The sequence below is a fragment of the Eucalyptus grandis genome, chromosome 11 (assembly GCF_016545825.1).
Source record: "Eucalyptus grandis isolate ANBG69807.140 chromosome 11, ASM1654582v1, whole genome shotgun sequence".
NCBI classification, from domain to species: Eukaryota; Viridiplantae; Streptophyta; class Magnoliopsida; order Myrtales; family Myrtaceae; genus Eucalyptus; species Eucalyptus grandis.
Window position 1 is genome coordinate 34,900,385 of NC_052622.1, and position 15,934 is coordinate 34,916,318.

General features: G+C 40.1%; 1 protein-coding gene across 2 annotated transcripts in view; it reads left to right on the top strand.

The window, feature by feature from the left end:
* Positions 1 to 10,600, top strand: part of LOC108953836 (probable nucleoredoxin 1) — a 29,881-nt gene extending 19,281 nt beyond the window's left edge. Inside the window, exons 1-4 of one of the 2 annotated variants that reach the window (XM_010025252.3) lie at positions 7,663 to 7,934; positions 8,656 to 9,135; positions 9,242 to 9,721; positions 9,906 to 10,600. In XM_010025252.3, coding sequence (XP_010023554.2) covers positions 7,836 to 7,934; positions 8,656 to 9,135; positions 9,242 to 9,721; positions 9,906 to 10,304 — 1,458 coding nt within the window. In that variant the 5' untranslated portion in view covers positions 7,663 to 7,835 and the 3' untranslated portion in view covers positions 10,305 to 10,600. Of the gene's footprint in view, positions 1 to 7,662; positions 7,935 to 8,655; positions 9,136 to 9,241; positions 9,722 to 9,905 lie in introns of those variants that run through there. The other variant, XM_039304790.1, reaches the window with a different exon arrangement.
* Positions 10,601 to 15,934: the final 5,334 nt, after the last annotated feature.

Genomic DNA, 15,934 nt, shown 5'->3' on the forward strand with positions numbered 1-15,934 from the left:
ATTGTTAGGGGTATCTACGTTAGCCTTATGCATGATATTAAATTCTTTTGGAGAAATAGCCTTACGCATGATGTTAAATTCATCTCTTCCACTGTCTGGAATTAACGTAATCAAGTTCCTCAGGAAGGAGCTTGACCTCTCCCCACAGGTGACGCTGATGTTGGCAGAGATTTAGGAGCAGCAGAGCCTCATGAGGACGTACGAGATCACGATGAAGAAGATGGAGGCCGAGGCGGAGCGCAAGGAGTCGGAGATCTCCGCGCTGAGAAGGAAGCTCGACGAGCTCGTCTCCGAGAACTGGTCGTCGGAGAAGAAGCTCAACGCGAGCGGCGTCTCGCCCCTGTTCGACGGCTTCAAGCTCACGTCGTTGAGCCCGACCCACTTCGCCCAAGTCCTCCACTACACCTTACGATCCGTGAGGCACTTTGCGAAAGCCATGGCTCACAAGATGGAGGCGGCGAACTGGAACCTCGATGAGGCCATCCGATTCATCGAGCCGCAAGCGAGGTTCGCAAAGCCCGGCCACCGGCAGTTCCCCATCGAATCGTTCGTGGCCAGATCGATCTTCGAGGGAGGTCCGGCCACGGTGAGCACGCGGTGACGGCGACGGCGACGAACACACGAGTCTCACGGCACCAACGGCGGCACGGACGGCGCGGCGAAGACGGCGGCGGTCGCGGCTCAACCCACGGCCAAGGGGGGAAGAGCTCGGTTCTGGCGGAGGCGATGGCGGTTCGAAGCAACAACGGCCTGGACAGCCGAGCGAGCGGTGGCAAGAGGTGGTGATGGTGGCTTGGAGACGGCGGCGGCGGCTCACGGCGGCGAGGGGTAACGCAGACGGCGCGACAGCTCGTCGGCCTCAACGGCGAGACGGCTCATCGGACAAATGGTGGGTGGTGGTGGTTCGGTGGCCAAGAGATGGTGGTGAGTAGGGAGTGGGGCGGCGGTGTGGTGGTGGGTGAAGCGACCAGCAAGAAGAGGAGGAGGAAGAAGAAGAAGAAGAAGAAGAAGAAGAAGAGGTGGGGTCTCGGCCGAGAGGGGGGAAAGAGGAGAGAGAGAAGAAAAGAAAAAGTTGGGGGCGGGAAGTGACGTGAGGACTCGAGGAGTGAAAAGTGGAGAAAAGAAAGAGAGAGAGAGAAAGAAAGAGGAAGGGGGAAGAATCGCAGAGGGGGAAATCATGCGGGGGAAGCTATGGTTTTTTTTTTTTAGAATTGTGACCGGTTCCGGTTCCGATTCTTATGGGAACCGGAACCGGGAACGCCGGTTCCCCAGAAAAAGGGAACCGGGAACCGGAACCGGTGTCTTAGGAACCGGGAACCGAACCTAACCCTCTGGTTCGGTTCCCCGGTTCTCGGTTCTACCCGGGAACCATGCTCACCCCTAATCTCTTCCAATGAATGCCTTCTTTTTTTTCATTAGTCTTCCACCAAAATGAAGCAATTTTCTGTTCAATGGCCTTGCAAATAGATACTGGGATTTTAAATACAGACATAGCATATTGAGGTAGTGCTTGAATCATTGTTTTCAACAAGACTTCTTTTCCAGCTTTAGAGAGCAGCTTCTCCTTCCAGCTTTCTAATTTTGAACTGATTCTCCTAAGGACCCATGCAAATATTTGTTTTTTCGACTCTCCCCAATCCGAGGGAATACCTAGATATTTGCTAGTTTAAAAATAATAGGAACTCTCAATTCCCTTGCCATATTATTTTTCAATGTTTGAGGGCAGCCCTTGCTGAAAAATATGCCTGATTTGTTTAAATTAATCTCTTGTCCAGCAGCTAGACAATATTAATTCAGAATCATAGCCAGGTTCTGACATTCTAGAATGGTATGGAAAGGTAGAGTTTATGAGCAGCAAAAAGTGTTGTAGTACAGGATAACAGCTAATGTCTTACCTTCTTAAGTTAACTTGTTTCAATTGCTCCATATCTTAGACCCTTCTTTCTTGTTGCGTGAAGCCTTGGAGGAAAATTTGCTACATTTGTTAACATGTCCTTTTGCCCAAATTTTGTAGAGATAGAGCCCATTGGGTATTATCTCATTTGCTTGGAACTTTAGGTCTCAAGAAGAGACAATGAGACGCTTTCTTGATCTAGGAAAAACATCATAGAGAATGAGATTGGAGTGCAAGCTCTTCACCCTTTACAATTCTTTGCACTAGAACATGGCATTATTAGAATGCAAAGTTATATGATCATATTATTCTAGTTCATTCCCAATATAAGATTTCATGAAATATTTGAATATGTTTAGGAAGGAGATTAGATATGAATTAAATCAAGAATCAGATTTTATTGGAGTAAGGACAAACTCTTGTATTCCTTTCCAAACTAAGGTTTGAAGTTTAGTATAGATGGCGCATGGAAGGATAAAAAAGGGGCCATAGGTATAATTACATGATTAGATGAGGTTCAGTCGTTGAAGCATGAACAAGACGAGGAAGATGGAACTGGCCAATGAAAGTGGAAGCTGCATCTCCTCTTCTTGCACGGAAAGCTACTTAGGCCCTGTTTGGCAACATGCCAAACAGTGACTGATTCTGATTTTTTGTTCCTAGAATCAGTTTGGGACGAGAATCGCGTTTGGTAAAATTTTTGTTCCTAGAATCAGTTTGGGAGTAGATTTGAGAATAAAAAAAAAGTTGATTCTGCGTCTGAGAATAAAAAAAAGAATCAAACAATAAAACTCTTCTTCTTTCCTTCCGCCATCCCGCGACGGCGTCGCCTACCGCCGCCGCCCGCCGCCCGCCCGCCGCCGTCCGCCGCCGCCCACCACAACCCGCCGTCGGTCACCGGCCGCCGGTCTAGCGAGCTCGCCCAGCCACTGGCGAGCCTCGCCGGGGCGGGGCGAGGCTCGCCTGTCCACCGGCGAGGTGAGGCCCGCCTAGCCACCGGCCGGGCTCGCCTAGCCTAATCGGTGGCCAGGCGGGCCTCGCCCAACCCCGGTGAGGCCCGCCTGTCCACCGGCTGGGCTCACCTAGCCCGACCGGGATGGCTGGGCAAGCCTCGCCTAGCCCGGCCCGGCGAGGCCCGCCCGTCCACCGGCGACGCTCGGCGGGGTTGGGCGAGCCTCGCCCACTGTCGGCGAGGCTCGGCCGACGCGGGCCGGCTTCGTCGAGGGTCGGCAACACTGGGTGAGGTCGCCGGCCCTCGTACGGTCGGTCGTCGGTCCGGCGACCGGCCACAAGAAGAAGAAGAAAAATAGGAGAAAAAGGAAAAAAGAAAAGAAAAAAGAAAAAGAAAAGGAAAAAGGTATAAAAAAAAAAAAGAAGAAAAAAAAGTACAAAAGTACAAAAATTATTTAAAAATAAAAAAAATAATTTGGAACATAATCAATGAACACGTTATCAAACGCAATTCTATTCTAGAATCAGAAATTTTAGACAGTTACAAAACACGTTCTTTTACTCATAATCAGTTTTCGGGAACAGAATAAAAAATAATCATTTCTTGTCAGAATCAGTTCCCGAGAATAGAATCGTTGCCAAACGCGCCCTTAGTTCCTCGACATCCATAAAGCGTTTTCAAAAGTAATTGCAAAGTATTAATTGATGTTATTTAACAAAAGAGCTTTGCCCTTAGTGTATTCATCCTTTTGTCTTGAACTCTCATATTCTTCTTTTTTTCTTTCTTCTTTTTAAATGATCTCCCCTCTATACTTAAAAATATAGTATTAGTGAAGTTTTCTTTATTTTATTATCTTAATGGTTCTAATTCCTCGTAATATTGGGACTGCTTTGATGGAATGGAAGGTTCGTTTTAGGGGGGAAAAAGTCAAACAAAAAGCACCTTTTGAACTCTCTCCAAATATTTCGACAAAAAAAAAACAGAAAACTCTCTCAAAAAAAAAAAATCCAAATGAAAAGAACTGCAAAATATAGGTAACAAGAAATAGCAATATTAAAAAGTCCAGACCTAAGCAAATTCTTAAAAAGCTTCCTCTTGGTTTTCATCTAGATTTCAAGATCACTTGAATATAAAGCAACTAGAAGGTGTTCCTTCTTGGTAGAGAAGAAAATGATCCAAGGGGAATTAGGGGCATAAGATGTATGGACATTGACACGTTAAAAATAAAGACCACATCCGTAGAGCCTGTCGTCCCATATATCAAATAGATAGGCTGTGGAGGCCATTGTAGAAGCAAAAGCTCCCTTCCTTTGGTGAGGTTGTCTTAACCGAACACCAAGGATCCAAAAAAAGGCCCTTGTTTTTTCAATACGAGTAACAAGATATCATAATATTAAAGGGCGGCGCTATTTTTACTCATTGTATAACTAAACCCACCCCTATTTTCACTAAAAAGACAATATCATCCTCAATTTCATTTGCAATCTAAAGTGATAGCTCCAAATTTATTTACTTTCCTTCCTTTTTTTAGTTTGTATTATTATGTGTAAGATCTAATAGTCATAATTAAGAATGTCACATGCTTGTTTTTGTTTATGGTTTTTCGTCAAACTTGAACTTATAGATATTTAGAAAATAAAAGTAGTCTCTTCTACATCACTGCTCTTATAAAAAACTCATCTCTCAAAGCTTACTTTCTTGGTGACTTTTTTATTTTTTAATTTCGTTAGTCTAAAATATACATCAAGTCTTTATATTTACTATATCAAAGATTTTTCTTATTTATTTATTTATTTCTTAATTACTATTGATGAGATGCTTTGACACGAAACATGTAAGACATTATAGGAGTGTTTAAAACAACACTAAAAACATTAACATGATATAGTTATGCACAATGATGCATTTTGATATTGTTTGTAAATGCTCCGTGAATGATATTCATTTTTATCAATAAAAAACAATGAAATTTCCATGGTGTTTTGCAAAAAAATCTTATTTTACACAAAGCTCTAGTATATTTAGATTCCATCTTTTGAAGTTTCATTGATGGGAACATAACTATCGGGGTGAGAATTGTTTGAAAGTAGACCTTGGAACCCGTTCGGTGGGAACTTGTATGTTCTAGGTTCTAAGTTATCTAAAGTAGGTTCTAGGTTTCAAGTTCCAAAAATTAAGAAACCTGTTTTAATGGATAGATTTCCAATTTTTAGTTGAAGGAACTTGGAATTTGGAACAAGTTTTAATGTTTTTCTTAGCCCATGTCTCTATGCAATTCTCTGATATTCCATATCATTCGATGATGATGAGTGTATAATCTGGAAGCACTAGTCTGAGTTTTCATTTTATGATTAAGATTTTTACTTTATTAATATTCATATTTTTCGTGTGTCTAAATATAAGTTATGATTAGTGAATTGTAATCATTCAAATAATGATATAGGTAGAACCTGGATAGACCCTATAATCGACCTTGGAACTTGCGATAGGATAGACTCTAGGTTCTAAGGTATGCAGGTTAGGTTCCGGATTTCAAAAAATGAGGAACCTATTCTAATTGGTAGGTTTTATATTCTCGGTGGAACTTATATAGAACTTGAAACCGCTCATGTCTAGTTCAAACTAAGCCTCTCACCATCAACATACCAATGCATGTAAGACATATATGCGGGAACATGGGATATTTCAACAACCACAAAAATAAGTATTATGTTATCCCTGAAGATATTTCACATTTGAGTTTACCAGAAGATCGCTTTATCATTTACTTCAATTTTTTAGTTGTTCTCATTCCTCGTGTTTTAAATTGAAATTTCTTGGAGCTCTTTCTTCCTTAGCAGGTATAGCCTTGAAGCTCCGTTTGTTTCATGAAATAATTAGTTAATGACAAATGTTTTTATTATCGACAATAATTTATGCACTCGTTCATTTATTTTTGTGAATGATACAAATAACCGTTTTTAGGAAAATATTTTTCAAATTATTTATTTTCCGTGAAACAAATACACCATAAGATTCTCTTATGCGTTAAAGATCCACAGCTTCCATAAGCATGTCCACCTCGGCTGCTCGTCAATGAATTATTAAGTAAGAAATGTCTGAATTAAGGAGACTGTAGTTTGACCAAGAAAAAGAAAAAGTAGATTGTAGTTTGAACATAACCAAAAGTAAATGATCCTTTTGTATGCATCCAGTGGATGTAGATGTGCACTTCACGGGTAAGCACGCGTCCCTGTCATCTCAAATTGATGAGTAAGCTAGGTTCATTTAAATAAGGACTTATAGAAAGTAGACTGTAGTTTGAACATAACCAAAAGTAAATGATCCTTTCGTATTATGTAAAGGCATCCAGTAGACGAAGATGTGCACTTCCTCTTGTAGGCACGCATCCTTATCATCTCGAATTGATGACGAAGCCTTTCCACACGTCTCACCTTCGTGTTAGTGTAAGTCAAAGTTTTGTTGGCGTAAGCCCAAGAGGTCTTTAACGACAGCTCAAGAGACATCTGCCGACGGTGTTTGTTACAATGGAATTGCACCTTTTTTGTGCACGATGGGCTCTTGGAGCTGGAATTGCACCATTGCTTATTATGAAAATTGATATTTCACACCTCATGATAAGCACAAACACATTACTTATTATGAACAAATTTTGATTGAAACAGGATCCATGAAATTCAAACATTTTCCAGATACACACAACCCAAAAATTATTACATATTCAACAGCCACCATATGCCAGATAATCCATCCTTCAAAATGGACCTCATCACTAGATACCCTAATGAAATTTAAAAGTAGACTGACCCAATCATTACCATATCGACCTACTTTCACATATTTTGTTATATATATACACACAGTAATTATGATTTATTTAGGAAAAAGCTTTAAAGAGTTTTTTGTGTGTGTGTGTGTCTCATCCAATCATCCCATAAAATATATATGTATATAAAAAGACAACCGATAAAAAAGATTTGGTGGTGATATGCCCAACAAAATAGTAAAATTTTATAAACACTGTGTTGAAAAGTAATCTATGTTAAATCTTTTCTAGGTTTTACGGGACAATTAATAAATAAATTTGCTTGATAATGTAGAAAATAACTAAGTTTCTTTGAAATTTCTCTTTTCGACAAAACTATATTTGAATGAAAGTAAAATCTTAAAATAAAGAGAAAACATAATGCATTTAATATATATGGGATACTCATAATAAGCAAGAACGAAACACATGATATTCTTAATTATGTTAACTAGATGTTACATATAAATGGAAAACTAACAAAAGAAGGAAAGTACATAAATTGGGGGTTATTACTTTAAATTGTAATTGAATAATTAAGGGAAACTTTGTCTTTTTATTGAAAATGGGGCACGTTTAGTCATGCAAGGGGCGGAAATTTTTTTGGTTGGTAATCTCGCTGCCCACTTTTTTTTATTTTTTGAACGAAAATGCCATTGCTATTAATTTACTTAGCCAAGTTTAGAGGAAATACATTAAAAGCATCGGTGCATAATAAGTCAAATAGAGCAGTCGGGGATTAGAAAACCAATTAGAGGGAAGATAATTAAAACGGCGGGCTTTTGCTGTTAGCTTCTCTGCTGCAGTGGGCCAAAGTAAGGCCCTGAAACTCCTTATCTCGCTGCCCACTTTACGATGTATGTTTTAAAGCAAATCCAAAATAAATTTTACGAAAAAACAGAAAATAGAAACCGGTAGCATTGGGTGGACCCCCACAATGCAAGAAACGAACGATGATCATGATCATGTCCATTTTTCCTCGAAACGTCCGTGTGAGAGCGAATGTTCATTGGACGAACCGCACGAGGTCGGAACCGTCGGCATTGATTAATACGCGAAGAGTTGACTTAGACTCTCTTCGTGGTCTTCCCCGTTCGAAATTCTTAAAATGCAGTCTGGTATAGATGGGGTAATTCTTGGAACCAGCAAGCACTCTCCACCAAAACACGAGTGAAGCGACGAATATGGCGGATGTTGTCGAGGGCGGGGCTTCTTCTCACGATGTTCAGTCCCTCTTGTCTTCTCCGGACAGGGACTTCCTCATCCGGAACAACGGCGATCAGGTAAACTCGACTCTCTCTACTTTAGCTTTTTGTAAGGAAAAAAGATTGTGGGTTGAAGTTCTTGTGGTCTTCGCGTGAGTTGTTTGACTAACTACACAGTTCGCGCAGACGATTCTTGTTCTGATAATCGGTTCTTAAATTTCAAATTATGGGGATGGCTGAAAATAATATTGATCTGATTCTTCGTTGGTGGTCCTCTTGTTGGATTGGAAGATGTGGTTCTTGCTCCTTTTGTGTTTTAAATTCCGATGTTCCTTCGGTTGTTCTTTGCTGGGAGTTTGTGATCACGAAGCCATCGGTTTGTGATGGCTAAGCTGGCGAATTTAGTTCTCGATAAGCTAATTTGTTCTGATCTTTGATTATCATCTTTGAGTATCGTCCATTTGTTTCATTCATAAACTGGATGATTGGTAAATGATGTGTTACTACTACTCAAAGAAACAAATATACTTAAGAGTCATGCGGACACTGTGTAAGGATACGACCCTGTTATACTGCAACGCCCTTTAGTTTAAATGCTCACACCTTAATGTTGTTTACTTGTTTTGGTTGATGAGACTGCTGATTCGTGAGAAAATTAATGAGGTGCTTCTCCGGTTGTCAGTGGGGTGTACCTTGAGAATTCTTAGGATTTTGCGTGGGGGTCAATTTTATTTGGCCTGCCTTGCTTGCTGATTACTGTATGAAAGAACTCAAATTAGTAACTCTTGGTCTAAATCAGGTTAAAGTCGATAGCTTGAAGGGCAAGAAGATTGGCTTGTACTTCTCCGCGTCCTGGTGTGGTCCGTGCCACCGGTTCACCCTGATTCTGGCGGAGGTGTACACTGAACTTTCCCCAAAAGGTGATCTGGAGATCATTTTTATCTCTGCAGATAAGGATGAAGGGTCCTTCAGTGGATACTTTTCCAAGATGCCGTGGCTTGCAATCCCATTTTCTGACTCGGACAAGCGCAATGGCTTGGATGAATTGTTTAAGGTGAGGGGAATACCCCACCTTGTCATTCTCGATGGCAACGGTACAGTCTTAACAGATGAAGGTGACAAGATCGTCCGTGAGTATGGAGTGGAAGGTTACCCTTTCACTCCTGAACGCATCAAAGAATTGAAAGACCAGGACGAAGCTGCCAGGAAAAATCAATCATTGACCTCTCTTTTGGTCCATGGATCTCGTGACTTCGTAGTTTCGTCTGCTGGGAATAAGGTAAACCTAAAAGGATCATCAATGCATTTGAAACTGATGGCCACGTGTGCTTATGATTTAGTTTTCCATTTTTCGTTCTACTAATCTAATCATGTGGCTAAACCAGGTTCCAGTTGCTGAGCTTGAAGGGAAAACCGTGGGTCTATATTTCTCGTTATCCAAGAACAAATCATGCGTTGATTTCATGCCAAAGTTACTGGAGGTTTATGAGAAATTGAAGGCCAAAGGAGAGAGTTTTGAGATCGTGCAGATACCTCTTGGCGATGATGAAGCATCATTCAACCAGACCTTTGAAAGCTTGCCATGGCTTTCATTACCATTAAAAGACAAGAAATGTGAGAAGTTGGTTACATACTTTGAGCTCTCGACTGTACCCACTCTGGTTATAATTGGTCCTGATGGGAAGACTATGCATTCCAATGTTGCTGAAACTGTTGAAGAGCATGGCGTTGCAGCTTACCCATTCACGCCAGAAAAGTTTGCAGAGCTTGCAGAGATAGAGAAGAAAAGGGAAGAATCTCAGACCTTGGAGTCACTCTTGGTTTCAGGGGACCTGGATTTCGTTATTGGAAAGGAAGGCGCCAAGGTAAATTTGTTTTTAATGTCTACAATGAGATCCTAAATATCATTATCCCTTGGGTTACATGAGCTGAGGAAAGGATTGAAACCAGGACTATAAATAGGAAAATCCTTTCCTAATATGCAGCTCACATGCCTTTTCCTTCCATTGGTGGTTCATCTAACAGGTTGTTTCTTGACTTCGATTGCAGATTCCTGTATCGGACTTGGTAGGGAAGACTGTCCTCCTTTACTTCTCGGCACACTGGTGCCCTCCCTGCCGTGCATTTCTGCCAGTGCTTATCGAGTCATATGAAAAGATCAAGGCCAAAGACAATGCCTTTGAGGTGATCTTCCTCTCCAGCGACAAGGACCAAACTGCCTTTGACAATTATTTTGCCGAGATGCCATGGCTGGCGCTTCCCTTTGGTGACGAGAGGAAGAAATCTCTGAGTCGCAAATTCAAGGTCCGTGGGATTCCCACGCTCATAGCCATTGGCCCAACGGGCCGGACGCTGACTAACAAAGCAAGGAATCTCATAATGGAGCACGGGGCTGATGCACATCCTTTTACTGCCGAACATCTCAAGACGTTTGAGGAAAGCAAATAACGCGAGTCTTGTGAACATGTAGACGATGAAGTGGCTGGGGAGGAGGAAAGGAAGGAGTAGACGCCAGAGAAGGATGGGTCCGTGATGGTGAAGTCTGTAATAAAGACTAACAGTTACTTTTTAGCTGTGTGTTTTGCATGACTCGTGTGAAGCAGTCTTCTCCTTTTTCTGTGAGTGGATGTGTCCGACCTTGATCTGCGAAAGGTTTGTATATGCGATGTATGGTGCGTATTATGACTTTGGTTTGTATTATGACTCTTAGCACTTTGCTGCCATAATAAAATATCTATACTAGACGAGCTGTGTGCTGCACAGAGCATGTTACATGACCTAACCACAGCACGAGAAGGTAGATTATATACCTGGGATATACCATTTGCATGCATCATTTCACCACCAAGCGACATCTTATAGAGCATAATGCATATTGTCATCGTAGTCATTAATCAAAGAAAACCAGATGAAACATTAATCACGAAGTTAAGAACGGGGAATTACAAGAAGGTAAAAAAACCCGTGGCTCATTCTACAAAACTTGAAATAGGTGAAAGGGAAGGAGGTAGACTCAAAACTCTATAGAAGCATGAAATGATCACTTTTATATCTTACTGCTTCTAAATTGGACATTCTATATTGCAGTTAGTATGTGTGCACAATTTCAATCAAACCTTAAAGAATCACACCTCAGGGCAGTTAAGTGCATCATCTAATGTATTTCAAGTTTTCCCTAACTTGGTTTGTCATACCCTAAACATTCAGATTTTCTTTAATTAGGGTACTCAGATGCTGACTTTGCCGGTTGTAGGATAGATAGAAACAACACATCTTGTACTCATTAGTGAAAGGATAAATTTAAGGTGAATTGTCGATTTAGGGAAGAGAGTTGTCGACCCAAAAATTATAATTTCACCTTATAAGAAATGATCACAAGACTTGCCCTTTTATATCTTATTACATGACTCTTACTCTAAGGACTCATAAATATATGTAGCATTCAAAAGAGAGATTCCTGGGAATTTTCAAAACATTAAACTAGAAATTACGATATGAATAGACTCTTGAAAATGACACTACAATAAAGGTTCTTAAATTTCTAAACCAGTCTTGAGAGCTGAATTGACATTGACATTAAATCAACAACCAGGTAGCCAATCAACAATCATTAAAATCGATAACTTGTTCACTGCATCGATAACCTCTCCACATCATCAACAACTTCAACTTATTAAATTATAGCCAAAATTTGGTTAAAGTATTAGCACTCCCCCTTCAACCAAATTTTCTTCCTCTTCTCGTATTTTGCTTTAAAACAAGCTTGTCTCAACCTCTTTCTTGTATCCTCTAGCTGTATATCAGGGAAATTATTTATTAGCTTCTTCTCTAGCTCAAGCAAATTCACCACCTTTATGAGCTGCTCCTTGTTATGTGAATCTCCTTCTATTTTCTAGACATTCTTAATGAGAGTTTGGAGGCTCATCAACTTCTGGTGGGGCCGTTTGTTATGACCCCAACTCCATCTTTAGGGTCACGAGCAACGGGAATTATTTTTGTAATATCCCAGACGCGTTGCTGTCTCATTCATTTTTATCTTTTCATTAAGCACATGCAGAAGCGTTACAAAAAACACCCAAACAACAACTAGCAACCAGGAAAACAATCATTTACAAACATACAATTACATCAATTACATTTGCAACCCCTTTTTATCACGGCCGTTATATTTACAACCACTACATCTTATATGCTTAAAAGGCTGGGGTAAACCTTAACTTCTCTAGTGAGATTGCTACTTTTCCATGCCTACAATTCTAAAAAAACAATAGGGTGAGTCATGGAGTCAGTAAGTAAAACCTCTAATTCTCTACTAGGAGGACATCTCATCATCAAAATCTAGTCGGTACAACACTTGCAATGCAATGTTGATGGTAGATTAATAGCAAACTTATTGCTATCCTCGACTACATGCAGATGTACATTACCGCATACTCCAATGCATGCTTACCTTCAACATATCAATAAACATATCAACATATCATGTTTATGCATATACCGACACTCATGCAAATTCATTTATCATTATCATGGCTCAACCAAGCTCTCCCAGCTCAACCGAGGCATTCAGCTTCAAACTAGGCATCCTAGTTCAACCAGGGTATATTGACTCAACCGAGGCATCCAGTTTCAAACTAAAATCCTGGCTCAACCAGGGCATCCCGACTCAACCGAGGCATTCTAGTGCTAGCTCACCAAGGCATCCGGGCTCAATCCGACATCCTAGCTCAACTAGTGCATTCCGGGGCTAACTTACCCGAGGCATCCGAGCTCAAATCCAGACATTCTGGCTTAACCACAGCATACCATTTAATGAATGAGGCATCGCTGCCAACGCTATGTGACGACATGCGCTTTTTCTTCTTTAAGTGCACACACAAGTGTTTCACACAAGCTAATTTTTCATCTTTTATCTTAGTCAACGTATGCAAGGCCCGATGGCATGCTCATTCAAGTGAGTGTGCCATGACCCTCAACATCATATTACAAAACATGTCGGGAACGATTATTGGTTTGTGGCTTGAGTTGCATGCTTAGACCATTGCGAATTGACGTCAATTCCAAGCCGAGCGAACCTTGACCTCATCCCGGGCACACTCAAGCATACAAACATGAGCAAACACACAAAAGAACATTACGACATACACAGGGCTTACATGAGTGAGCACTCCACTAAACTTGACGATGTAGGCTATCGCCTTAGCCAAAAGTTAGAGATTCTACTTACCTTTGATGAACCTTGATGGACTATAGGTAGTTTTACCAATAGAGGGCAATCCGATGAGGCAATAGCCAAGCAAGGCATGAGAGAAAGAGAGAGAGAGCAAATGAGAGAGAAGATATGGGGTGGTGTGTGTGGTATTGGAGGGAATGCCTCTATTTATAGATAAATCTCTCATCATTACTCTTCCAAATGGACCAATAGGATTTCTTTGGGTGGCAAGCCTAGGTTGGTAAGGTAGCAAAGCTAAGGAGGAAGATGTGGCTAGCTTAATCCCTAGGGACACACTTGTTCCTTTTCTTATTTGGCCGTTTTGGGGTTGAGGCATCTTTGTAATGATGACTATATTAATTAGGGGACACCTAAGCCTTATGACTCAACCTAGCATTAATGCACTATGATCTAAGAACATTTAATGCATCTTTATCCCAATTCAAGAAGACTCTAGATGACTTGCTCCTCAAGTTGGGCATGCAGCCCCTTCCTCTCTAAGTTTGGTGTGTAACCTCCCATTCTAAGTTGAAGAACAATTTTGAGCAATTTTTGAAATGAGTGTCATTACCTTTTCAAACTGACTGAAAAAATTATAAAATTTTAATATGTTGTCGAGAAGATCTTAAGAAACAGTTTTTGTGAAGAAAACTTAGCCAAATTTTTTCTATGGAAAGAGTAGAAATTCATTGAACACAACCCAAAAATTCATCCGTCAAGCAGATTTAACAGTCAGAGAAAGAGATTCATTTTAAAATCCAAATCTTCACAAAAATATTTGAAATTTTAATATGTTGTATATATGGATGTCATTTAAAACTTTTGTGAAGGAAGAATATTCAAATTCGAAAGGGAAGATTTTATAAGAATTTGAGAAAGCAACTTGGTTACCGTTTTCACTATACTGGGCAGGTTCTGTATGGTGATTGATTGGGCCTTTGTCCCAATCATTTAATTTCAGAAAAATATGAAATTTCTGTATATTATAGAATAAAATATTTTGAACAACTTTTATGAAGGAATTTTTTCCAACTTCAAAGCAAAAAAAGCTATATAAAATTGGAAAGCAGGAAAGGTCCAACAGTTTTGAAAAACTGAGAAGTCAAAACCTATGAAACTCAAAGTAACAAGTCTATGGAAGAGAGATGGTGCCCCTAATGGTCTTCCAAGACCATCCGTCATTAATTATTTGGCCGATGATTCATCAAACATTTAAAGTTGGAAATAACTTGTCTTCAAAGTCCCTAATTTAATAGGGACACATGAACATGTGATTCACTCCATTCATTAGTAGCTTGTCATGATGACTATACACCTAAACTTATGAGTTATCTTAATTAATTAAGACACCTAAGCCTCCATACTCATCACCCCCATTTAATGCATTTGACTCTTGTTCTTCAAGAAGATTGGCCTATCTAGCTTATGGAATCAAAAGAAAGGTCGAAATCGAGGATGTTACAACTCTCCCCCCCCTAAAAAGATTTCTTCCTCAAAATTTAAATGCATACCTAGTCATCCAAAATGATGTGGGTACTGGTGCTTCATGCTTTCCTTACTTTCCTATATTGCATCTTTCATTCTATGGTGTCACCATAGGACCTTAACTAAGGGAATTGCCTTATTTCACAAGACTTGCTCTTTCCTGTCCACGATCTGCACTAGCTCCTTAACATACGACACTCTATCGTCTACTTCAATATCTTCGAAGTTCCGCACATGTGCCGGATTGGGCTCATACTTTCTTAGCATCGATACGTGGAACACATCGTGTACTAAAGCAAGTCTCAACAATAAAGCCAGCTAGTAGGCTGAATTTCCTATTTTTTCAAGAATTTCAAATGTTCTACGTACCTTGGGCTTAGTTTTCCTTTGTCTTTCTGTTGTGCACTCTGATTATTATTCTTCATAATGGCACATAGTCAACACCGCTAGATCTATTGTTTTCTCTCGTGGTCACCTAGTCCTGAGTACTCATGTGACAAACCTATAGAACAACTATAGGAGTTCTAAGAGAACTTTTCTGTATCACAATAACAAGTTAGTAAGCATGAACTACCATAAAAAAATCAATCAAGCAATCATATACACGAGGTGTTTTCCTAGCTAACTATCCAATATCCCAGCACACCTGATCACTCCAGATAATAACCTCGCTTTGATACCAAAACTTTCATTTAAAACTTTTGTGAAGAAAGCATGTTCAAATTTGAAAGGGAAGATTTTATAAGAATTCGAGAAATTAACTTGGTTAAGTAGGGTAATTGATTGGGCAAGACCTGTATGGTAATTGGTTAGGCCTTTGTCCCAATCATTTCACCTCCAAAAAATTTGAAATTTAAATATGTTATATTTTAAGATGTTTTGAACAACTTTCATGAATGAAGTTTCTCCAAATTCGAAGCACAAAGAGCTCTATAAAATTGGAAAGCAGGAAAGGTCTAGCGGTTTCGAAAAACTGGGAAGTCAAAACCTATGAAACTCAAAGTGACAAGTCTATGGAGAAGAGGTGGTGCCCCTAATGGTCTTCCAAGACCATCCTTCATTAATTACTTGGCCAGTGATTTATCAAGCATTTAAAGTTGGAAATAACTTGTCTTCGAAATCTCAAAGTAGAGGAAATGATGACCCTAATCTAATAGGAACACATGGACATGTGGTTCACCCCATTCATTAGTAGCTTGTCATGATAACTATACACCTAAGCTTATGAGTAATCTTAATTACTTAAGACACCTAAGCCTCCATACTCATCACCCCCATTTAATGCATTTGACTCTTGTTCTTAAAGAAGATTGGCCTATCTAGCTTAGTCTTCTAATTGGGATGAAAAGAAAGGTTGAAATTGAGGATATTACACCATTGA